General features: G+C 38.0%; 4 protein-coding genes across 6 annotated transcripts in view; all 4 read right to left on the reverse strand.

Moving 5' to 3' along the window:
- Nucleotides 542-5,062, reverse strand: LOC109710670. 3 transcript variants are annotated; one of them, XM_020233401.1, is made up of 9 exons: nt 4,941-5,062; nt 4,426-4,549; nt 3,877-4,005; nt 3,475-3,590; nt 2,564-2,645; nt 2,252-2,311; nt 2,052-2,159; nt 1,610-1,655; nt 542-1,227 (listed from the first exon to the last, which is right to left on the reverse strand). In XM_020233401.1, the coding sequence occupies exons 2-9, from the start codon at nt 4,495-4,497 to the stop codon at nt 1,013-1,015; spliced, it is 828 nt and encodes a 275-aa protein (XP_020088990.1). In that variant the 5' UTR covers nt 4,498-4,549; nt 4,941-5,062; the 3' UTR covers nt 542-1,012. The 3 variants fall into 3 exon arrangements, with proteins under 3 accessions (XP_020088990.1, XP_020088993.1, XP_020088991.1); XM_020233404.1 differs by having other exon boundaries at nt 4,426-4,546; nt 4,941-5,031; XM_020233402.1 differs by lacking the exon at nt 4,941-5,062 and adding an exon at nt 4,828-4,922.
- Nucleotides 7,065-10,168, reverse strand: LOC109709835 (F-box/kelch-repeat protein At1g55270-like). The gene is made up of 2 exons (XM_020232175.1): nt 9,496-10,168; nt 7,065-8,647 (listed from the first exon to the last, which is right to left on the reverse strand). The coding sequence occupies exons 1-2, from the start codon at nt 9,520-9,522 to the stop codon at nt 7,394-7,396; spliced, it is 1,281 nt and encodes a 426-aa protein (XP_020087764.1). The 5' UTR covers nt 9,523-10,168; the 3' UTR covers nt 7,065-7,393.
- LOC109710890 (transcription factor HY5-like) overlaps nt 12,572-24,283 on the reverse strand; it is an 18,329-nt gene continuing 6,617 nt past the window's right edge. Inside the window, exon 5 of the mRNA XM_020233683.1 lies at nt 12,572-12,590. The gene's annotated coding sequence lies outside the window, so the exon portion shown is untranslated. The remainder of the gene's footprint in view (nt 12,591-24,283) is intronic.
- On the reverse strand, nt 15,764-22,961 carry LOC109710889 (probable cellulose synthase A catalytic subunit 1 [UDP-forming]; the record flags this gene model as incomplete). Its single annotated transcript, XM_020233681.1, is given in 14 exon segments — nt 15,764-16,716; nt 17,137-17,487; nt 17,581-17,777; nt 17,907-18,171; nt 18,251-18,463; nt 18,573-18,698; nt 18,780-18,917; nt 19,009-19,354; nt 19,787-20,053; nt 20,469-20,658; nt 20,756-20,840; nt 21,288-21,478; nt 21,590-21,785; nt 22,693-22,961. Coding segments are annotated over 14 exon segments (3,234 nt in total). The 3' UTR covers nt 15,764-16,128.

Genomic DNA, 24,283 nt, shown 5'->3' on the forward strand with positions numbered 1-24,283 from the left:
TGGTATAAATTTTGAATATACCAAGCATTAACAGTAAGAAAAAAAAAAAAAATCACAATTCAGACAAGAGGTAAAACTTTTAAGTCTTTCTGCAGTACGCATTTAATCGACATGACCGCTAATGATCCACCAGCGTAGAGAGAGAGAGAGCGAGAGAGAGAGAGAGAGAGAGAAAGAGATCTGATGGGGAGGGTCACTTGGCCATAAATAACAACAGCAAAATATCCTTTATGATCACTTGTACAGTGCAGAGATCACTTTGAATGTGTTAGGTACAGAAACTCAGATTTTTTATTTTTTTGCTTTAAATTAAGCGCGACCGTTTAAAACGCTCAGAGCGAACGCTGACCCATTTTTACAGCCTAATGCCGACCGATCAGACGCAAAGAAGCGTCTCAGTTTAGAATGACAAGAGCTTCCGAATAAATTTTTTTCCCCTCGGATCAAAAGCCAAAACATGCCGAAAAAATCTTTCATTAAGATCTTTATAATACTTCTCCTCAAAGCTTGGAGCATAAGTTCCTCTGACTAAACCAGAGCATCAAGATTCCAAGTATCATCTTATTTCAACTAGAAACTCCAGACTGACTAATCTGTCCAATGCTTAATAGTTTAAGATGTGTCCGAAGACAGACCAACTTTCATAGCCAGTACAGTGACCACTGCACCTCAAGGGACAACTGAAAGAACACATCAGTACATATACGTGTACAGGCTGACAAATGAAGTAAGAACAAGCAAACTATGTGAATGTTTTGAAGCTGTTAACAGTCCTTTTACATTCCATTCAATAGGCTGCAGCCCAGTCTCCAAAGCAGACAATCACAAGCTAGGTCGATTCGACTTGTGCAACCGAAGCAGATACATTTTAAACCCATAATAATGAAATCTTTCAACCTTTTTTTAACTACTTAACACAAATAATCTTTGGCTCAGGTGCTGCAAGGTGCTCAACAAAATTTCTCCGTGTAATAGTAGCACGACAACATTCTAAATCCGGCACGAATGCCCTTTACTGAATCGCCTTTACCTCCTGTTTCTCATTATCAGCGAGCCTCTTCAGCCACTTTAAGCCAAGGTCGCACCCTGCTTGGGCAGCAATCTGAAACTGTTCCTTCGCCAACTTCACAGGGTCCTGTCTAAACATTAGACCTTTCTTCCTTGCCTTCCCTGTAGAAGGGCTCCTACTCGAATTGAATTTCGTGATAACTTCTGGGACTTCTACACCTATATCATTTACAAAAAGAGGAAAAGTATTAAACAGAAAGTATTATATTTTCAGTCCACATTCCGAGTACATTGGAGAACATTTAAGAGATGGAAGGACGGGAATGAATGAAATAACATATACAATTCCGCGATTTAATTATAACTCGTAAGAGCCTGTCGGCCCGATGAAAGCTTCTGCAGCAAGTGTTTTTTCAGTTCATTTGTCATATGCCCACACCAACTCTTTGCAGAAGCAGCAAAACATCCAAATTGAACATCCTCTACTTTGAGGACTTACAAGTGTATTTCGCTCCAAACATTTCCGTTCGCTATATGCTCTACTAAAGGTGACTGCAGTTTCTAGGCTAAATAGGCATTATGTAGTAATTTATTCATGAACCTTTCAGAAGAAGTGATCCATATGCAATTGCAGCTCCTGCATGGCCCTGCAATTTTCAAGGAAAAGAGAGCTTCTAAATAAAGCCAAGTACAGACAAAGAGCAATTTCCCCTTCAACATACCAAACAAAAAAAACGAGATTTTTGATATGAAATTCCATATATTTTGTAAAGACTTGCTGGTTAATAAAATCAAATTTTCTTGATAATGATCTTTTAATCAACTGATATGAGCAATTTAAAGGAAGCTGGCACTATAATGATCTTTTGATCAATTGATACGAGCAATTTAAAGGAAACCGGCACTAGTAATGGCAACCTTTTGAGTTACTGAAAAAGACAGGTAATCGAGAGAGGTGGATTTTTCAACAATCAGAACTCAAGGTACTCCCTTGTAATATACAATATAATTTACATTGTTGAGCTCGAGATTAAAGTCATCACCTTTTCTGATGCTCTATGGAAACACCACGTTGCCGAAGCGACATCTCTCTTCACACAATCCCCAGTCAAATATACAGCACCTAGAAGATACAGAGCTCCTGGATGCAGCTAGAACCAGGCAGATAACACTAAAGCATAAGATTCAATCGGTTAATCTTTTAAAGTATCAAGCATGCTCTTTATTCAGATCCGAAACATACCTGGTCAACTGCCTTCTCCAAGTAATAGAAAGCCTGCTGATCTGACTGAACATAGTCATTCTAAAGCCAGGGGGGAAAAAAAAATTAGAGAGCATTACTCGAAGTAACATTCAGGTTACTGCTGTACTAAAAGAAATGTAGCAGAAGAGAAACATACTTCACGAGTTGTTATAATGTGGAATAGAACATCAGCTACTATGGAACTTTTTCACAAAATTCGTAAGGATGCGTAGAAATTAGATTTCCCACAATACCGGCATGAAGATTTAAGATATAAAAGCAAATGAGACGATTAGCTAAATATAACCCGACCTCAACTCGCAGACGACAACCAAGTTCATATTGTGCATCCGCATCACCCATGTTGGCAGCTTCCACCAATAAAGCAGCTCCACTATGTACAAGAAAGAGAAACGATAAAACAATAATACATCAAAAAATAATTAGTAAGGGTAAGCTATGCACTATTGGGAACAATAAGCACTTGTTCAAATGCTTCATCATGCACAAAGTCCGAATAATGTGTTTAAACCAAAAAGGTAGAGTTGGCTTCTGAAAATGAGGGATTCAGTACTTATGTACCATTCTAATAACAATGTAAATTTATAATGTATTAGGTGAAATAAGATTTCTACAGCCAAAGAAGATTGCAGAAGTAAACTCACTTTAAGAAGATCAAAAGAAAACAAACGCTAGAGGTGTCCTACATCCAGATCCACCTGTACTATAATGTTCCTTTACCCACAACTAAAGTGCACCAAGTTTTCTCAGACTCTAACATGTTGGAAATATATCTCCCATCAAATTGTTATAAATAGAACAAATCGAGCTTCCTACATCAAGAAATACAATCTAAGCAGATTGAAATGACTACAAGATGTTAACACACACATTTCTTTCTTTCTAGTAAACAGAGCGATAAGGAAGGCTCCTTTAGTAGGACCAAGTGCATAACTATATCATACAAAACAAGAATAAGGAATGTGCGGCCAGAGCTACTTGGCGAAAGAGATTGAATCTCTCTGACCTAAGAAAATAACAAATGTTGTGGCAGAAGATTTTAGATTGAGGTCGTTAATGCAAACATATGAACTTCAGCAATCTACTCGGGCAAAATGAACATATAATCATTCCTACTACAAGGTAAACAGATAGATAGCGCACGTCAGCACGTGAGAAGCATCACTGCATCAGCTCACTGCTCAAAGAGATTGACTACCCACATGGCCTTACAAGCCCCAGGGACATGATATTTGAAATGCATCCTTCCCAACCAGTATCTTGCATGAGTATTCATATTGTCAACCTCGAGAGCTAACTCAAAATTCTCCTTCGCAGACTGTCTCATAGACAAAACTCAAGTAAGAGAAGTATAATTCTAAAGAAAAGGCCCAAACAACAGAATAATATATTAGCGCCGAGGGAAGAAATATAAACATCAACTGACTCTGTACACAGCTAAAAGAGAACCAAGTTGAAGATCATGCGGAATGTCAGCAAAACTGCTTAATGAAGAATAGCTTGCATCTCATACTTGTAGACCGAAGAATATGAATTACAATTTTCCTCTTCTTGTTCTTCTCTTTTTCTCCTTGCAATAGCTAGAGTGGTTATTGTTCTCTTACTCTAAGGAGGGGAATTAGACGGGGATCGTTGCGGTCGGCATAGTCGATGACCCTATCGACTTCCTGGAGCGCGCTCCACCCTTTTGCTACCAGCTCCATCGCCTTCTTGTTCCGGCTGTGTATACATCTCTGCTACAATTAATAATGGTTAAGTTCTCTCTCTCTACATACATAGTCTATGAAGTTTGGCCCAATTTTACTTTCACCCTGAATGTTTTAATTCGGCCCCTGAAGTTCGGCCTTGATTTCAATTTCGTCCGTAAAGTTTGACTCTTGTTTCGGTTCCATCTCCGTTGTTTCAACTGCGAAAAGAGAAAGTATAGCGCTCGTGCTCACGGCGCGCTTTATAAGTTACACAAGAGGAATGAATCGACAGTTAATTCGTTATGCAGAACAGGCTGCAGGGATTGTCTTAGTTCAGATTACGGGAACGAAAATTGAAAGCGCGGTCGGAGATCAGGGATCAAATTCACCAGGAAGCCAACAAAATATTCCAAATGGGTACGCATGGAATCGGAAGGGCAGAAAAAGTTGGAATATTGGATTCACCTGGCGACCTGGAAAACCAAGGACAGGGTGGTTCCGCAGATGGCCAAACCTCGATGCCAAGAGCCAAAGCATTCCCACCTAAGACTCCGCCTCCGAATCCCTCCTTGCTGTATCTCCTTTTCTTCTAATAATTTGAACAACGAACAAATAATCACTATGCAAATCATATGCAGGAGAAAGTTTTACCTGAGAACGCTCCGCTTTTGGGGAGGGTTGGTTTTGAAAAATAAAACTCGAAAAACAGGCGCATTTTATTTTGCCCAAAAAAGAAAAAAGAATCGATCTAGTAGTCACACAAACTAACTATATCGAGATTAAATAGCATCGCATCAACTGAGAAGATCTTCGATAGGACTAAATATTATTTTACAAGTATTTGATTTATGCAAAGAAGCATAATACCAACTGAATCGATTAAAAAAGAAGAAAATGAATAGGATCGAAGTAACTGATGCTGGAGAGGGGGGTGAAGAGAGAGAGAAAGAGAGATGGGATGGGATCATGGGATGGAGAACCTGTCGACGGAGCGGCGGTCGACGCCGTGTGGTCGGAGTCGAGGGCACGAGGAGCGGACAAAATTTGCCGACGCTCACTTCCCAGTTATGTGTTTTTTTTTTTTTTTTTTTTTTTTTTTTTTTCCTTTCAAGGAATATAGGAACATTTATTTTTCTTGTGTATTATTATGAACTTAACCGGACTACTATCCAAAATACACCCTCCGATTTATTATGAATTTATTTTCGATGATAGAGCTGTTCGTTAATTGAGCTTTCGATTCAATGATTGATATGATTAAATATAATAAAATTTATTTAAAAATTAAATATTTTAATTTTTAATATTATTAACCGAACGATCAAAAAGTTATAAAATTTATAATTTTTATAGTTAATATAATGTGTTTGTTTTTTTAACTGTATAAAAGAATTCAAGTTAACTAATTTTTTATTAAATTTTTTTAAGCTATTTAAAATAAGATCTAGATTGTAGATTTTAAATACAAAAATTATATCACTATTTTTTAAAGAATATTTATTTTCAGCTGGTCATTTTTTATTCACTTTCTCGACGAGAAAACAATATTGAAAAAGTGTAAATTTTGATTTTTAAATAATTTAAATGATTTAGATAATGTCGATTATCAATTTGAAAGTTATATCATCGAAAATAAATTGATAATAAACGAACAGTATTCTAGCGAAACTCGTATTATTATTATTATTATTTTACTACTCTATTTGAGCTATTTGATATATTTGCATTATACTTTATTAATTTTTTATTTTGTATGCCACAATTTTTTTCTTCAAAAAAAAATATAAATATTATACTATTTATTCTATTTTCTAAAATTGCAATTGCAATAGTTTTATCTTTTTACCTACCGTCCCTAGAGCAAGTGGCAAATGACTGGTGATTGATATCCAAGATCCAAGTTCGAATTATAGTTGATTCATATTTTCAGTTAAGTTTATTTCTAAATGAAATAAATGAAGCGGGTAGCGTGCTACCTATCTCTCTCTCAAAAAAAAAAAGGTTTTATCTTTTTTTCTCAAAATAATTGCTAATCAATTTTTTAAGATGGGAATCACTAATCAGGCCATATATTTTAATAGTTTTTAAATTTTATTCTGAAATTAAAATTCTATTCGAAAACTGAAAACACATTAATCAAACATAATTTTTTAAAAAATTTATTATTATTATTATTATTAAGATATGTAATAACTTAGAAATGCACTCCTACACAATATTATCAGTGCATTCCTTAAATTTTGTCGTCATCATACTTATATATATAATATATTCCTTATTGAAATTAAAAAAAAAAAAAACCGAAAAGAAAAATCAAAGTAGCTAACTGGGAGATGGGCCCGGGCCTCGAGAAATATTTTTCATGGGTACAGATGGAGCTTTCGCTGCGGGTTTAAGCCGAAGACGGCAATACGCGGCGTCTCGCCACCGAATTCAGCACACAAGTCTGCAACAGTGCACGCCTTGCTGCAGACTTTGTCGGTACATCGCGATGTGTTGGATTGTTTTTGTGCGTAAGTTGTATTGTTCGCTTCTCAGCTTCGGCTAAAGTTTTACTTCAGCTTCTGTTATTCCAAAGTGTATTCAAATTTTTTTGAGCTTCTCACAAATTGTGTTTCTAGTTGATGGGATGATAATATAAATATATTGATTTGCAGGAAAATGGATGCATGCGTGATGCACCCCAGTTGAATTGGACCGTATTGTTCACCAATTTCTTGGCAAGTAGATTACACATTTCCATTGGAATGATAAATGGTTGGGTGATCTTTTTAGTCATCAGTAAAAGAACATTATCATTCTCCTGTCATATGCATTTAATTGGATCTGGTCAATCCAAGCTCCAGCTTCATCTTAACTATGCAACCTGCACCGGATCCTCGTGGTCTCGGGCTTGCACTAGAAAAGAGCAAATAATGCAAATCCCCATAACGAATCAGGTGTGCAGATCATTGAGCGAATATGAATTCTAACAAGAGATCTTGGTATTTTTAGGAATTAGCAGTCTTATATGATGGGTACTTCAGAATTTGAGAAAAAAGGGGGTAAGAAAAAAAAGGATCGTCCTTTCGCTGAGGTAGATGTTGCAAGTTAAGCACAACAAAAACACATAAAACAGAATTAGAAAAGAAAGGAACACAAATAACATCATAATGCATTTTTCGTTCCTCGAGGAATTGCTGAGGCTCATTTCATTATTATACACATTAAAATCAGGGCAAGGCAAGTAACACTATACTACATGTAACTTTCTACACCATCTAAGCATTTCTTGTTACCACATATCCTGCCTAGTTTCTGGGGAGCTCCGTGATGAAGTTAGTTGCGATCCACCGATCCACACCACCCTCCTCAGTAGGGAGCTCCACAGTAAAACTTTGTCCTACCTCCTGCTCAATAATTTTTTTCCCCCCTTTAATCATGCTTTCTATTTCTAAGCCTGAAGAACTTGACAATGGACGATGTGACTCTTGGGCCGATTGCGCTCTGCGATATTTGACCAGAGATTCGTGACGAACGTCTTGATCTGCCCTGTCCCCGCAATGGTCTCCCACCGCCGTTCCCCTCTCCCTGCGCAATCTTTTGTTTCAACATCCACAAGAGAAATACTCATGTTGTTCCTCACAATACATAGCTTGCCTCTAAAAGGGACGAGAGCAGCCGCTTCTAGGGCTCGAGAACTCCCCAAATGCTGCTTACTATCAATAAATTCGCTCCAAGAATGCGAACGCGCGTCGTAAATTCTCAACTTACACCCATCTCTACAATCCACTGTGTAGAGCTGGCCGTTCAAACACAGACTTGGGTTTCTCCACCCACTAACCATACTGTCGAAAACCGAACACCAGCTATCTGTTTCAGGCTCATAGACCTCATTAAGGACCTGCCGCTGATCACCGAGCCCTTTTAAGTACCACTTTCCTTCATAGACCACTCCTATGAATGGAACCATTGCAGTGCTCATATCTGATACGAACGACCAGCGATTCTTGATTGGATCATATACTTCCACCGATTTTAAAGATCGATGACCGCCTTCACTCTCTCCTCCGGCCACATATAAGCAGTTGTTCATCACACAGGAACCGAAAAAGTGCCGCCGCCTTAACATATCAGGGGCGCGGTGCCATTTGTTCGTCCTTGCACTGTAAAAGATGACCCGTCTCATAGACCCCCTGTGCGGATCTTTCCCCCCGAATAAGTATAAATGACAGCCACTAAGTACGGCGCATCCAAACCCAAGAGCTCCAGAGTACTCCGCTGGTAAGGGGGGGAGGGGATGCCAGAGCTGGTACACTGGATCAAAGGCATCCCAGGATATCCGACCATCCTTGTCTCTCTTGATTACATATACCCATTCCTCAGCGATCCCTAGAGTTCTTCGGAGGGCGTAGAAGTAGTTTCCAGCCAAAAGGCGGCACCATCGCCTGCAGACGAGCCGTAATTTGCAGTGGTCGGCTCGTGGGACGCGGATTACGCAGGCGATAGCAAGGTCATCGGGGAGGCCCGGAAGGAGAGGGGATTGGGAGCAGCTCCGATCAGACCGTTGGGACTTGGGTCTCGAGGGATGGATAGATGCTCTGAGGTTCGGTTGAACACAGAGTTTGGATCCCGGCACGTACTTCTTGGCCCCGGCGACCGTTTTTAGGCCCGCGTCTACTCTGCAAAGGCATGCCGAGCTATCGACCTGCATAAGTCAAAGTATATTAAATAGACGGTCAAGATAGCTTACGAGTTATATTGAGGAACTCACTGATAAAGCATCTCAAGCACATAATATAAGTAGAGGGTTGAACGACGAACTAATGGTATATTTTGATTCTCCTGATGGTTTAGGGCTATGAAGCATCAAGAGGAAACAACAGTAAGCAGAAGGTGCAAGCATCTCGTAACTCCAAGGAGCCGCTCCGATAATGCAGGGATATGCAAGTGCAAAGCTAGAGAGATTATAAGTTTCAACATGTCGATTCACCGAGCACAGTGGCTAAGAGAAGTCTAAGTTTCCACCAGTTTACAATTGTAATTGACCCAGCTTATTAATCAGTTGTTTACTTCCTTAGAAATTTTCAGAATCTGTCCATTTTAAAATATATATATATATATATGCACAAGTAAATTGTGCTTGAATAACATCCATAAAGGTCATGTTTTAACCATCCATTCCATAGTTTTCTACCAATTTGGACATGTTAATCCAGATAAGTAACAACCTAAATCAATACCACAATACTTGCTCCACCAGATTAAATAAAACGAAAAAAAGAACGTTGGACAAGTAACTAAGGAATGCACCTATCTACTCCAATCCCAACATGAAAAGGAAGTAACTTTCAAGAGGAACATAGCATCAAATCAACTTCAATTAGAAAATTTTTTATCTTTGAAAAAGAAAACATGCATAATTTTTTTTTTTTTTTTTTTGAAAAAGAAGGGTTGAAGACTGAATATGACATTATGATCACCAAAAAAAGTACCTCATACTTTGGTAAAAGAATCATGGAAACATTATTAAAAAAAAAAAAAAATAGAACTTACCAAAGGAGGATGATTCCTTCCCTCCATTCCTAATCCACTGAGAAATTCCCTTCAAATGCTCGTCGCTTCAGCCTCAATCATCAAAAATAAAGAAGCTCCCACCGATCAAAAACTACAAGGGAAAGTGCTCCCCTCATATCAAACTATACCCAGCCCAGCAGAGTGATATAATAATAGAACGTCAACACCGACAGGCACCCGATCTCTGGAAAAACACTAAAAAACCCAACTCAGACGACCAAAGATGACACCTTTACATGCATGACTCATACGATGAAAAAGAGAAATTACAGCATCCGACACCTCAAACACGAGATCTCGGAGCTAACAGGCGGGTGGAGTGGGGGCGGAGAAATAACCCATCTCAAACAAGAGACATTAATTATTAACCCTCCACCAAATTAAATAAGATCCCAAAACGAGCTCTTTTAAGAGGCTAAATGCTGGGCACCGAAACCCTCAACTCCCCTCTACCTCTCCCTCTCTCCCTCTCTCTCTCTCTCTCTCTCTCTCTCTCTCTCTCTCTTCCCTTGCAAATGGGGAATGGAGAGGGTTGACAGAAAGAGAGGAAACAATAAAGGAGAGAGAGAGAGAGAGAGAGAAAGGTGGTAGCGGCTTTTACTTATTAGTATTAATTTGATGAGGAAAGAAGCGGAAATGTGAAATGAAATGAAACGCCACCGCTCCGACTCCGCCCGCTCCCGCTCCCGCATTAATATCTCAGTGGGCCCACTTGTGGGGGCCCACATCGGCCTCAGTTGCCCCTTTCGGCCTCCACTTGAGGGCCAATGAAATTCCAGGAGATGGGCCCCGCGTAGAACCCCACGTAATAAGACTATATTGGAGGATACGTGGCCTGTCTGTTGATTGATTATGCACCCCCTCTTTCTTTCTTTCTTTCTTTCTTTCTTTCTTCCTTCCTTTCTTTCTTTCTGTGATTTATTTATTATACAGATTTGACGGTCGTGATGAGCTCACAACGCATAACTAGGCTCCGATGGCTAATCAAAATGTCCGAGGAGTCCCTCAGCTGTGGCTCTCTTCCAAATGAACCCCTTAGCAGCTCAACTATTTCTAAAATTTGTCACCTGGTGATCATTCTTTTAGTTGAGAAATTTGGTCGATTTAATGATTAATTTTGTGTTGGTTTTTTATCCGATTTCGGATCGCCCATGATGAGTAAATTTGATTTGACCCATTAAGTGGTGGTTTTCTTAATTGGTTAAGAAACCACCCAGTCACAACTGAGAGAAAAATGGAGGAATTGTAAAACACTTCTACGGCTTCGTTTGGAATTGCGAGGAGATTGCGTTAAGTACGGTGAGAAACGGCGATAAAAAAATATCCTGTTTGTTTTCGTACGTAATATTGCGTTCCGTATATTGTGGTTAGTCGGTTACGATATATTTTTTACGGTCCCATCGGAGAACGCTGAAATATATCCTTATATATTTTTCTTAACTCTATTCTATTTAATAGCGTTAGATTGACCTCAATACCAAACTAAGCTTAACTCTCTCTCCCAAGAAGCATCTTTTTCCCAACCGTCCCTAGAGGAAGTGGCAAAAAGCTTGGTGGTTGGTATCCGAGACTCAACTTCGAATCTTAGTTGATTCACATTTCCAGCTAAGTTTATCTCTAAATAAAATAAACAAAGCGAGTAGCGTGCTATCCATCTCAAAAAAAAAAAAAAAAAATCTTTTGGAGATAAAAAATATTCCTGAAAGTTTACTCTCTATTTTTAAAAAATTTGACATTTGGATTGTGAAAATTAGTACAATTTTTATCTTATGATATTGTATTTAATCCGTCGGAGCAAGTGGTTTGGTTTGATCTTATTTTATTACGATCTACGAATCGAAATTGAAATATTTTAAAAACTAAATATTCCTGAAAGTTTACTCTCTATTTTTAAAGAATTTGACATTTTGATTGTAAAAATTAGTACAATTTTTATCCTGTGATATTGTATTTAATCCGTCGGAGCAAGTGGTTTGGTTTGATCTTATTTTATTACGATCTACGAATCGAAATTGAGATATTTTAAAAACTAAATTTTACTTTCAAAATGTCGAAATACTAATCAGCTAGCTGAAGGAACCAACTTGGATTTGATTAAATGATGAAGGGTGGTTAGCTTAATTTCAGAGCAATTAATTAATTTAAACAAACTCTATAAACTCAATCAAAGGGGAAAAAAATAAAACTTAAATCAAAATAACAAAACTTTGCTATACAAAATGATATATTGCGAGGTCCTCTTCAAAACTTACTATCCTGTTTGGATTGATATGTTCTTCTTATTTTCCTCAATCAGATGTCTAAAACAGATATGATATGCGACCTTTAGATTATTTTTTTAAAAATAAGTTAAATAGCCTTGTAAATGCATGAGATGATCAAAACCCTCCGGGCTATAAATTTGAACTCTAATTTTCAATCATATTAGAAAAAAAAAATCCAAATAAAGATATTTTATTTTTGGCATCCAAACATAATTTTAAGAATTGAGGTATAGTGCATATATATATATATAGGGTCCGGCTACTATACTATTATGAGTACGATCGCCCTCGTACTCATAACTTGTTTTCGATGATAGAGCTTCCGAATCGACGATCCACACCGTTAAACATTATTTACAGCATTTAAAACTTCTAGAAATCAAATTTTATAATTTTTCGACATCATTTACCTTACGATCAAGAGGTCACAAATTTGACAATTTTTAACGGTCGGTATGGGATACTTGCTAGTTTAACGGTGTAAAAGAATCAGAATTTATTGAATTTTTGATAGAAAATTCTATTCACTACATAGATAAAGATCAATAACTCTGATCTTGAATTGAAGGATCCGATCATCATTTTTTAGGACGTCGTTCAATTTTGACCGTTCATTTCACGCCCACTTGATGGACCTTATTATGATTTCGAAAATTTGCAAAATTTATTTTCTAGAAGTTTCAAATACTTTAGATCATATTTAACGGAGTGGATCGTCGATTCGGAAGCTCCATCATTGAAAACAACTTATGAGTACGAGGGCTCTAATACTCATAATAGTATAGTAGCCACGGCCTATATATATATATACTTTTAGAAGCACCAACCTCTTGGTGCTTCTAAGTTTCTATCCCTTAGATCTAATTCTTGATTACTAATAACTTTTGGATCAAACACTATTACATTTACCACTAGCTATCACCATCATCTCAATCTCACATTTTTTTCATTCAATAACTAAAAATTCAAAACATCATCTTTATGGTGCTTTTGAGAGTATTCTAGCTCTATTAGTACATCCTACCTTCTCCAGTAGTTGCTTCTGTTTGTACTTTGTGCTATCCAACATTTGAGAGAGAGAGAGAGAGAGAGAGAGAGTGTGTGTGTGTGTGTGTATGTAACCTAAACCATTGAGAAAGGTGAAAGGGTGGGGAAACTGGAAAGTGAAAAGGAAGAGAGAGAGAGAGAGAGAGATTGAGGGTCAGTGGTCAGTGGTCATTGGTGGGGATTAGAAGGGATGAGTCGTCGGATAGTGAGAAAAGGGGGAAGGGGGGAGGGGACAGCAAAATGGACGGGGAAGGTGGGAATTAACATTTAACAAGGGTGGCAGCAACTAACATCTAACAACTAGCAAAGGGACAATCAGGATCACAACAAATATTCCTCTCTCTAGTCTATTTTTTTAACTGGAGATCGAACAAGCTAGTCATAAAGTGTGCTGTGGAAAAATAAATAACAACAACAACAACAACAATAATAATAATAATAATTTCTTTCCATGCAATTGGTTTGAATTGTTCAAAAGATCACAATCGTTGGGTCTAGTTGACTTGGATTGGATATAATTTGATCCTTTTTTCTTTGTACTGCCCAATGGAAAGATCAAACAATTTTATAGAAAATGATTCATAATTACACATAAATTATTAATTAACTTATTATATAAATGTTAAAGAAGTAAAACTTAAATATTGGGCGATAAATATTTTGCGGGATGAAGAGAATAGAAGAGAGAAGAAAAGTTAGTTTTTTCTCATCCTATATATTTCTCTCAGTGCGTGCTTTTTCTTTTTTTTTTCCCCTTTTTTTATTTCCATCCGGTAAGAGAGAAAATAATTGATACTACTATCAGTAAAATAAGAATTTAAATCATAATCTATATTGTTAGTTACAACTCCAAAATAATAATAATAATAATGATGATGCTATCCATACACCCTATTCATAAGTATTAAGTTTACATCTATATATCTCTTGTAGTCCTTATTAACCCACTTATTTTATTTTATTTGTTTGCTTTTCACTAAAACCCAAGAGGATTTATCAATTTTCGAATTCTTAGGTGTAAAGAGTGTACAGAGATAGTATTTTTTTGAAAAAATATGTATAGTAGATCAAATTAAAGGAAAAAGGCTATATGAGTTTTTCTTCAATTACCATGCATAAATTGCCCTTGCAATTAAAGAGGCTAATATAAGAAAGACATCATGACTGGTTTGAGGGGGCAATCCAAAGTGACTTGATTTAGAATTCCCATCGATGGTTTGAGGGGGCAATCCAAAGTGACTTGATTTAGAATTCCCATCGATCTCAACCAATACTGAGGCACACGCCAGCGCACTTATGTTTCCGCCACTCTCATTTCATCCGTGAAAAAGCTTATCCTAAAAATGAGAAAGACAAGAAGAAGGGGAGAGAGCCAAACTGTCGCAGTTGATGCCTTTTTGTGATCACAAAACGAAGACCAACACATTTCGAAGATTAGAGCAATAAATAGAATCTATGATCTACCGGCCACCAGTTATAAGATGCTATTATTAATCGTAAAAATATTGCGGCAATTTCATTCTGCACGCTAATTAAGGCCCTGTTTAAAACGGCTAGAGTTTATACAGAAGCGGTGCTTAGATAGAAACTCTCACAGCTTTTTCTGCTTAAAATCTTTCCAACGGTAACCAAAAGGTCGGTGGAATCCATTATTGAACTGCTAATGGTGAATAATGTTATGATGGCCGAATACGGTGAGTTTCAGATCCAGATTCTCTCTCTTTTGGTCCCTCTAACTGCATACCAGAGTGGTTCGAGACCATACGAAAAGGTCCTATCATCCACTTTATCAGCAACATTCTAGAGTAATTTATTTTAGCAGAAGGTTAATTTTCTTTTCATTTGCATTTCAACATTTCTTCTGCCAACCGGCCGTTTCTAATATGAGTAGCAAGTCTAACATGAGTAGCAGCAAAAGACTGATGATCGATATTCGAGATTCTAAATTTAAAATCTAGTTGTTTCATATTCTCAGTTAAATTTATTTCTAAATAAAACGAACTAAGTTTCCTTTCTCTCTCTCTCAAAAAAAAAAAAAAAAATAAAAATAAAAAAAAAATTCTGCCAAGCATGGACAAACAAATATGAGTGCATACATATCCAACACCTAAAGCAATATAGAACACACAGTAAGGCTTGCTATATCTAGGCTTTTGATATTGTCTACTATATCGTGTTAATTCTTCACAACCCAAGTCAAAAAAAAAAAAAAAAAAAAAAAAAAAAAAAAAACATACAATCTTCGCAGCATATCTTCAGAACAGTGACACTGCAGAACATCCAGAAAAATTAAGACCAGGAAGCTATATATAGTCTTCGCAATGACCGTCATTTTCTCACAATACATGCTTACAAGTCATGAATTCTATGTTCGTTTTTTCAAATTAAACAAAAGTTAAAAAATGTCATAATTCTGACACGGCAGCACGATAGCCACTGTTAAGACCAATTCGTCAGTGGATTATTCAACCTAGGCCATATTAGCAATTTAGACCCCCCGTCAACATAAACTCTTCGCTTTATGTCTGTAGATTTAAATTGCTCCAATTAAGTCCACTAGGCACAAGGTGATTGACTGGTCAAACTTTTCCAAGAAATATCAATGAATCCAAAGAAGTAAGGAATAAGATATCCAGAGAGGTTTCTAATATGAAGATTCTGAAGTTTCTAACATGAAGTTCTAACATGATCCATATGATCTGTATCAAACGACAGAAAAGTTTTTGAAGCAATTTTATGATTTACAACCAACTGAATATAAATCACCATGAGTAGCAACACGGAGAATCAAATAAGCTATCAAATTTGTGAAATTTGTGCTAGTCTATTCAAACTTAAAATAGAATTTCCATATTCTGAGCTCGCCGAAAGTATATATTATCTAAGCTTTGGCGAACAAGTCAGTGCGAGCAAATAACATGTTATGTTCACTGGTATTTGGTTTATAAAGAAACTCAGCTACCCACTTCCAACATGAAGTTTCTCAGATTGGCAATGAGAGATACAGCAAGTTGGATGGTCTCATACATAAACATATAATTATTACCGTTAGTTTACATAAATAACATGCATAAACTTGACAAGTAAACGCCATTACATGTTTTCTATAAAGAAAAATAAATAAATAAAGATCTGGACGCCCACATTTTGTAACACCTTCACTACTGCACTTATGATGGCAACAACACCAAGGAGAAACAAGCATGCATACCAAACTCTCACTTTTCCAATAAGATACTTCAGTATCTACACTACGGCCTGGAGAAACAAACCTTCCTTGGAAAATAAGTCTTAATAAGAATCAGCAATTCACACCGCACTGGCCCATCGTTGCGGCCTTCTGGGATGGAGAGGTGAAAGGATCGATACGCACCCAAAGCAATGAGAAGATGGACGCTAGTAGTATGGACCAAACAATAACAATGGTCGGGGTACGGTTCTGTCGGCCCAAAAGACCTTTGAGGAAGGGGTAGAGATGGACAATCACCCAAATCGCGAAAAATAGCTTCCCAAAAAGAGGGCCCCAAGATTGGTAGCCACTGTTGATCGCATACGAGACCCCCGCAACTATACCAACTAAGTTTATTACTAAGACAGTGGTCGGAGGAATGATGAGACTGGTCCATTTGAAAATATATAGTTCAGCGAAATCACCATCATCATCTGATGCTTTTGACGTCACAGTGAAGTTAGTGTCAATCCCGGCTAGTACCTTAAGAAGGCCCTGGAATACAGCGAAGAGATGTGCTGATGTTCCACCGATCACCCAGAATTGCTCGTTCCTCCACCAGTCCTCAATCCCTACACCACTCCATCTAAGCTCTAAAATGCCAGTAGCGAAGATAGAAATGAAGAGAAGAATGAACCAAATTCCTGCGTAGTTGCTTATCTGCAAAGAGAACAATTTTATTAGAAAAATATAAAGAATATAAGCAGGAAACTCGTTTGTAATTTCTTTATAATATTCTATCAACGTGTGCATGCATGAGAATCTTGTTGCATTACATCAATAGCAATTCATCAAGGTTCTTATGAAAGTAACTGTAAAAGGTAATTAGATATAACCCAAAGAAGCACAATTTAGGACGGTGGTCACTTTTATACTGCCTAAAGTTGGACTACAAAAAGATATTAACAAGCGAATAGCGGACAAGTGGGATAAAATTTATGCCCTAGTAATCATGGATGCACTTAGGTGAATAATTATGAATTGAAACTTTGTGAATCATCATTTAGTAAAGTTAAACAAGTCAATCATTCCAAGAACACATGCAGCACAAGAATGTTTTTTAGATGCTTTAATACTTGCCTCTGGAATAATGAATTTTCCAGTTAGAAGACAGATAGCTGGTAGCACACAATAGGCAATCAGAGGGAGAGAGGTGATTGGATAAACTATTGTATTAATGTACGCAAGCCTTTCCAAAAGCTTCAACCTCCCACTGTAACCATACCAAATGGGGCAATGTCTACTAAGTAAAATTTCAACCGACCCCAAGGCCCATCGAAGCACTTGGTTGAGACGATCTGAAAGATTGATCGGAGCGGAACCCTTGAATGCAGGGCGAGGGGGCATGCAGTAAATCGATATCCATCCCCGTGCGTGCATCTTAAAACCAGTAAGGATATCCTCAGTAACCGAACCATATATCCAGCCAATCTAAAGAAGAAAATTGGGAAAAAGTTTCAAATGACAATTCTTGTTGTGCATATTGAAAACAAATATACCAGCTATGGGCTAACTATAGCTAACCTCTTTTCCCCACTCGGTCTTGTCCTCGTAACCACAGCTAATAACATGGATGGCTTCTTTTAGCAGAGAAGCTGGATTTGTTGATGGTGGTATACCTCCTTGCTCCACGAAGGTGGATGCAATAAAGATGGGAGACTGACCAAATCGTTTCTCCAAACTCTTCTGAGACATGAGCAAAGACCGCTCGTCTTCATATGCTGCAGAATAAAATGCATTATCGACAAGGAAGAAACTTGACACCTTAAAAGTAATGGTAAAAGAAGCTATTGCTAATCAGCATATGAAATAAAAGCATGGCTGTCCAGATTGGTGGATTCAACCCGTACCTTCAACACCTTCCTCCATGTCTTCCATATTGAAGATGGGAATGGTGGATTCAGTTCTCTTCACAGCCCGCTTCTTATCAATGTAACTCTTGTTTCCACCCTTTCCCTTCTTCCTTTGACCACAACAGCTCTTAACGATGATATTAGGTTCCAAATCAGCCTCACTCAGCACAGGATCATAACCATATAGCGCTTGCCTGTTAAAGCAGCATCCTGTCCCGACGTACACAGGACCCTGAATGCCGTCTAAACCTTTCAAGTTTATCTGCAAAAAAAAATACCGCTCAGAACTTATAATGGCATTGATAAGAACAACTAGTTTGCACATATTATTAAGTTCTGACATCAAAAAAGACGATGTTGCGATTGGCATATCGATCGTGCAGGTCAATGCCATCAAATCTTTGAGGAAACTGAACATAACATGTCTTCTTTCCCAGTGCAGGGTCCATCATAAAACACATGGCCTCCCTAAGAGCTTTGCTGTTATTGAAGTAGTGATCACAATCCACATTTAGAAGGTAGGCACCATTTGTTAGGACAGCAGACACTCGAATCTGTCCAGTGGAGAAAAAAAGATTTATAAGAATACAAAGAGAATTTGCATAGTATTGCGCCTGTTGTTATTTATTAAATAAACCAGAAAATTGTGCACAATGTACGAACCAAAGCATTCATTGCACCGGCTTTCTTGTGATGCTGGAAACCTGGCCTCTTCTCACGAGAAACATATACAAGGCGAGGCAGCTCATTACCATCTGTATCAAGCCCACCACTGTGCCCTAAGAAGACCTGCATTTCAAGTCACATTAAAAAAGAAGTACAAATTAAATAACCTGCAAAAAGTATAGAGTTATGGGCAGTATGTTATACCTGGATCATGCCAGGGTGATCTCTTGGGTTATTTCCAGGCCAAGGAGTGCCATCTTGCATTGTCCAACCTTCCTCTGGGGTTTTTTGTGCTTTGGCAACTAGAGCATTAATTCGTACCTTGAATTCTTCATACTCCCTCTGAAAAAAACATGATTAAAACTTAACAAATATTGGACTCCAAAAGCATGAGGGTACCAATATAATAAAAACAAACCACATACACACTTACCTTCATTGCACGGCGTTCTTTCACAAATGAAGGTTGGATTTTATCTTTCAAGTAATCAATCTTTTGAGCAAAATAAAATTCCGGAGCCCTCGGTTCGATGCTGTGCTTCTTGCAAAAGGGCACCCACTTCCTTGCGAACTCTGCAGTCTCCGAGAGGGCTTCAAAAGTCAACATTGCGGACCCATCATCAGAGACATAGCACGACACTTTGTCTACAGGATAGTCCACAGCGAGAATAGAGAGCACAGTGTTGGCCGTTACAAGAGGAGGTTCCTTGAGAGGATCCACTGTACTGACAAAAATATCGATTGGAGCTAGCTGTGATGGTTCTCCATCCCTATCATACCTGTTGAAGAATAGAAATGGAAATATGAGTACATGGCGAATACCAAAAATCTAGCTTGCTTTGAATTGATAGGTCACAGACACCCTCAACTTTTTAGTCATTTGGAAATAAGTCCATGAACTTCGGTTTCTTGGGTTTGAACACCCAACTAATGTATTGTTTGGTGTCAGAAAATCCCGCCAGAACTTAAAAGGTTTTTGTAACTTTTTGACGGAATATTCAGTATCTTCTATAAAGAAACCGAAAGTTCTAACAGAACTTACATAACATTCTAAAATCAAACAACAGATAGATGAGGGTTTGAAAGTCAAAAAATTTACAGTTCAAGGACCTTTTTACAAATTGTAAATAACCAATAGTTAGAAAGGTGTGCAAACATGTTTTGCAAAGCAATATTATGATAGAGAAGGGCAACACTTTGAATAATTTAACCTTAATGCTAGGCGGTCCAGGTAGGTTTCGCGGTTGATGGGAGACCACTTTGGGAATTGATCGAGAAGCCAAGATATAGCAAACCAAATCTCACATATAACGGATGTTAACCACAATCCATAAGCATCAGACACTGGATGAGTTACACGATACTGGAAGAAGAAACACAAGATGATAAGACGGAGAATGATCACAATGCGGTAAAGATTTAGTTGGTTGGATGGAATGGGAATTATGCGGCTCAAAGGTTGACGAGCATCATCAGCCCTGCAAAAAAAAATATATATGGAAGTATTAGCTATAGAAATGTTGCAATAATTTTGTGAAACACACTTGTTTATGATCCATTTTTCATAACCAGATTTCTATTTCAATTGCAAACTATATTTGAAGATGAACGTCAAAATCATATTTGAATAAATGCTTGATCAACAATCAGGATAAGTTGAAAAGCCTGGAATACAAAGATAAGGACTAGGGCCATCAGAGATATTTCCTGACATGAACCAGACCATCATTGTATCTGTGTTAAGGTTGAGGAGAGCGAGAGAGAGAGTTAAATCTTAAGTCTGCACAGAATCTAAGTAACTAGCCTTCATGTGATAAATCCAACTCATCAGACCAAATTTATGAAACAAAAACTGGAATAGAAACACCATGGAGAAAATCTGTGAATACATACATTTGCTGTTCTTCACCAGTTGAGCCAGTTCCTTCAATATCTCCTCCTTTACCTTCCGTGTATTTATGAGTCATTTGCATCATATTTTTGTCCTGTTTAAGTTTCCAACCTTCAACTCTTTCCTTCCAGTCAACACTATTGAGCCCATACGAATTCAAGTCCTTTGAAGGGTCCACAATTCTTACAGGAACTACAATTATGACATCAGAAAAGTTAGAGATAAGGAAACTAGTTTCAACAATAATTGGATCGCAAAACCTTTACCAAGAAGAATAATGGAAACTTACCTGGCATGCTGGGATCAATGTAGCCCGAGGATGGACTTCGAATAGAGTGGCGATCAGGACTAGCACCAGGTATTTCCCCAGAAATCTGGAAATATTAAATATTAGTAACTAAAGAATATTATATTTGAAGGACCAAAAATTAATGCAAAAACCGAATTAATCACCCAAGCCCCAGAAAAAAGAATTAAACTGTCAGATGATACTAAATCTGTGAGTAAACAAGTAGTGTACACAATTATTCTACATGAAAAGTCAAAATTTCAGAATCTCCAGGACGAAATGAAAAGTCGAATTTTCAGAATCTGCAGGATAAAAGCTATACGATTTGATTTGGTCGGAAACATAATCATAACAAAATCCCATTTTAGACCATTCTATACACGAATGTCCATGCCAACACGGGAATGCTGATGCCAAGATCATAAGATTTTTCAAAAGGGAGCATTTTTTATAGGCAAACTAAGTTTTTGAAACATGTACATCACAATTCCATTTTGCAAGGTATAAATATCTTCAAACTAATCAATCTCACCTGCTGCCCACTGGTCAAACGGGGAATTCGGTGAGGCTCATGTCGAGAAGATGATGATAAATCAGCATCCTCCCCCTGGCCTTGGAGTTGCCACTGTTGCACTCCCTTGCCATTGCCTTGCTTATAGCTGAACTCATTGTCCAAATCATCCACATCTTCCTCCTCTTCATCTCCTTCAACTCGAGGACTACCTGAAAATTCCATCCATAACAAGTATACTAAATCTTAAATATCTTGCTCTTCAAAGCGATTTATATAAATAAACTAAAAAAGTTTCAAGTTGCACAATGGAAATAGCTGACCTTTTTGTCTCTTGTACCTAGTCTTGCATTGAGGGCAACACTGATTCCCATCCTTGCGTTCGTACTCATAACAAGGCCGGCAAACTGGAAAGGCGCACTCATTGCAAGCAACAAAAACGTCGCCTGTAGCTGAAAGGCCTACAGTGTCACCGCATATCTGACACACTTGGCTATTCACATTTTTCAGCGCCTTGGGCTGTATTACCAACAAGAACAAGCATAAGCAAAATAGAAATGAACCGAGCACGGACCATTAAAGAGAAAAGGACATGGAATAAAAGAGATGATGAGGAGCAAATCAAAGGATTCTGACAGAGCAGTTTGTAATAATGAAGTCTGTACGCGGAAAGTTGTGTGAATTATCAAAAAAATCAACAATTCAGTAGATCTGATCACCGACGGCCTAAATTACGACTTGTAATTTGGCTGTAACAGAAACATCAAAAACCATAAAAATAGTGTACATCAGCAACAAGAAAATGATCCAATGCAGCAACCTATCCCACTTCTATCGAGCAGCATAAGTAGGCTTACTTTGAATAGTCCGACACAAACTGTGCTGATTGAGTAGATCAATGAAACCTTGTTTACTTTCAACAGTTAAAGTGGAATTGAATAGTGAACTGAAGCTAGTCAGTCTGAATCTTTCAAAATTCTCGTGAATTTTGGAAGAATATAAGAAGGGATAATGCTAATTACGTGAAGGTGTCGATACAGTCCCCGATCTGTGCATTATGTTGTTTGCGATTGCTAGATCTCAGCTAGATTTACTTCTACTGCAAGCAGAAATTTTCGCAAAAATCTTTCTAATCAATTGAAAAACTCAGGATATTAAAATAAAATCATTTGAAGACCTAATTGCAGCTTATAAAATCATACTATTAAACTTTGATATATTGATAATATAAAGCAGTACACCCCCCCCAAAAAAAAAGAATGGAACCTTTTCACAGATCTATTCCAGATCAAATCGGATCGAACTGTGATCCAGCATGTGACCACTCACAGATCCATCATTTAGTAGAAGCGGCACAGATGCATCAAAAAGCGGGGGGGAGGGAAGAAAAAGAAAAACGAAAAGGATCAAATCCCCAACGACTCACCGCGTTTTCTCCTTCGTGGCGAATCATGACGAACTCGTTCCTGTTGTGCGATCCCGCGACCATTCCTGCATTGGCCGCCATGGCTTTACCCAAAGCTCTCGACAACTAGGTGAGGTCTCTCTCACTCCTCCAGCAAAGGAAAGGGAATGTAGATGGAAACAAAGATCGATTCAGCTCATTGGAGATCGGGGTCTACAGATTTGATGGGAACTCTCCTCCCATCCAATCTCTCTCACTCCTCTCCCCTTCTCTCTCTCTCCCCCTCTCCTCTTCCTCTTCTTCTTCTTCTTCTTCTCTACTCCTCTCTCTCTCTCTCTCTCTCTCTCTCTCTCTATTTCTTTGGGATTACCTTCCCCTGTTTTGCCCTTCTCGTCATTTTCTGTGCTGCTCAAAAAGAAAAAAAGAAAACTTGTCACGAAATGAGATAATATTTTATTACCGGGATTCACCGGTTACTCCGAACCCCACACGACTGGGGAGAACACTCCGTTATCCCCATCGAGCCGTTGGATGGACAGTGGATGAAATATGATCCGTCCGATGAGGAGCGAACCCTTGTGGGCGTCCGCGTCGGCGTCGCTTTCCGCGGTCGCTCTCTCTACAGGCTGTCACGGATGGTTACCGGGAATGGCCGGTAATCGGTGACTCGGGCGTCGGTCGGGGCACTGAGGGCATGCGTTTCCAAGTGGAGCTGCGCTGTATCTGTCCGAAAATGCCCCTCGGTATTGCCTTTATTTACCGGATTGCTACTCATCTTCCCTGTCAAGCGTCAACGCGCTGGTACAGTGTGTCACTTTTACAGTGGCAGGTGTGGTTAAAAAAAAAAAAAAAAAGAAGAAAAAGAAAAAGCGCTGGTTTTTAACTCTTTGTAGGCGTAGAAAATCTCCGGGATATTGTTGAATAATTTTAATTTTGCAGTCAATTTAAATAATTAGGGGGGGGGGGGGGGCGAATTCCCTCCCCTCCCTACATTGTTGAATAATTTTAATTTTGCAGTCCATTTAAATAATTATTTTTTTTTTAAAAAAAAGCACGTTATTCGATTTATTTATTAAAATAATAAATTAAGTAATATGGGTGAGACAATACACGTCTCAATGTCTAATCTTGTAAATTTCTAAAAAAGGTCTGGCTTGGTCACTCTGAAGCTTGCACCATTCCGGACCTCCCAAATAGTTCACCAACAAACTATTAAACTGATTGGTACGGACCTTAGGGGTAATGACCCTTTCTACTTAACTATCTATCCTATACCCAAGTCACTTCATCGCCCAAAATTTCTTGATTGAATATTTTTTAAGGCCATTATCATAAGAAATCTATAGAACATACACCAAGTAAATAAGTGGTCAACAGTTTTCTCTTCCGTTCCACACAGCACAGAGATTGTGTTGCTAATCCATCATCTCTTAAGGAGATTATCTACAGTAAGAATTCTTTTTCTAAAAACGAGTCAGTATAACACTTTCACTTTTAATGGTATACGTAGTCTCTAAATTTTACTAGCGCGAACGTCCCTCGTGTCCATAATTAATAATTATTATTAGCTATTGCAATAATATATATATATATATATATATATATATATATT

This window comes from Ananas comosus, linkage group 5, assembly GCF_001540865.1.
Source record: "Ananas comosus cultivar F153 linkage group 5, ASM154086v1, whole genome shotgun sequence".
In the NCBI taxonomy this organism is placed as follows: Eukaryota; Viridiplantae; Streptophyta; class Magnoliopsida; order Poales; family Bromeliaceae; genus Ananas; species Ananas comosus.

Excerpts from the sequence above, each read along its gene's own strand:
- LOC109710670 (XM_020233401.1), bottom strand. The coding sequence starts at position 4,497 with ATGCTTTGGCTCTTGGCATCGAGGTTTGGCCATCTGCGGAACCACCCT. Across the intron at positions 4,006-4,425 it reads TTGGTTTTCCAGGTCGCCAG|AGATGTATACACAGCCGGAA; the intron begins GTGAATCCAATA and ends TAATTGTAGCAG. Across the intron at positions 1,656-2,051 it reads TCCATAGAGCATCAGAAAAG|GGCCATGCAGGAGCTGCAAT; the intron begins GTGATGACTTTA and ends TGAAAATTGCAG.
- LOC109709835 (XM_020232175.1), bottom strand. The coding sequence starts at position 9,522 with ATGGAGGGAAGGAATCATCCTCCTTTG. Across the intron at positions 8,648-9,495 it reads GAAGGAATCATCCTCCTTTG|GTCGATAGCTCGGCATGCCT; the intron begins GTAAGTTCTATT and ends TGACTTATGCAG.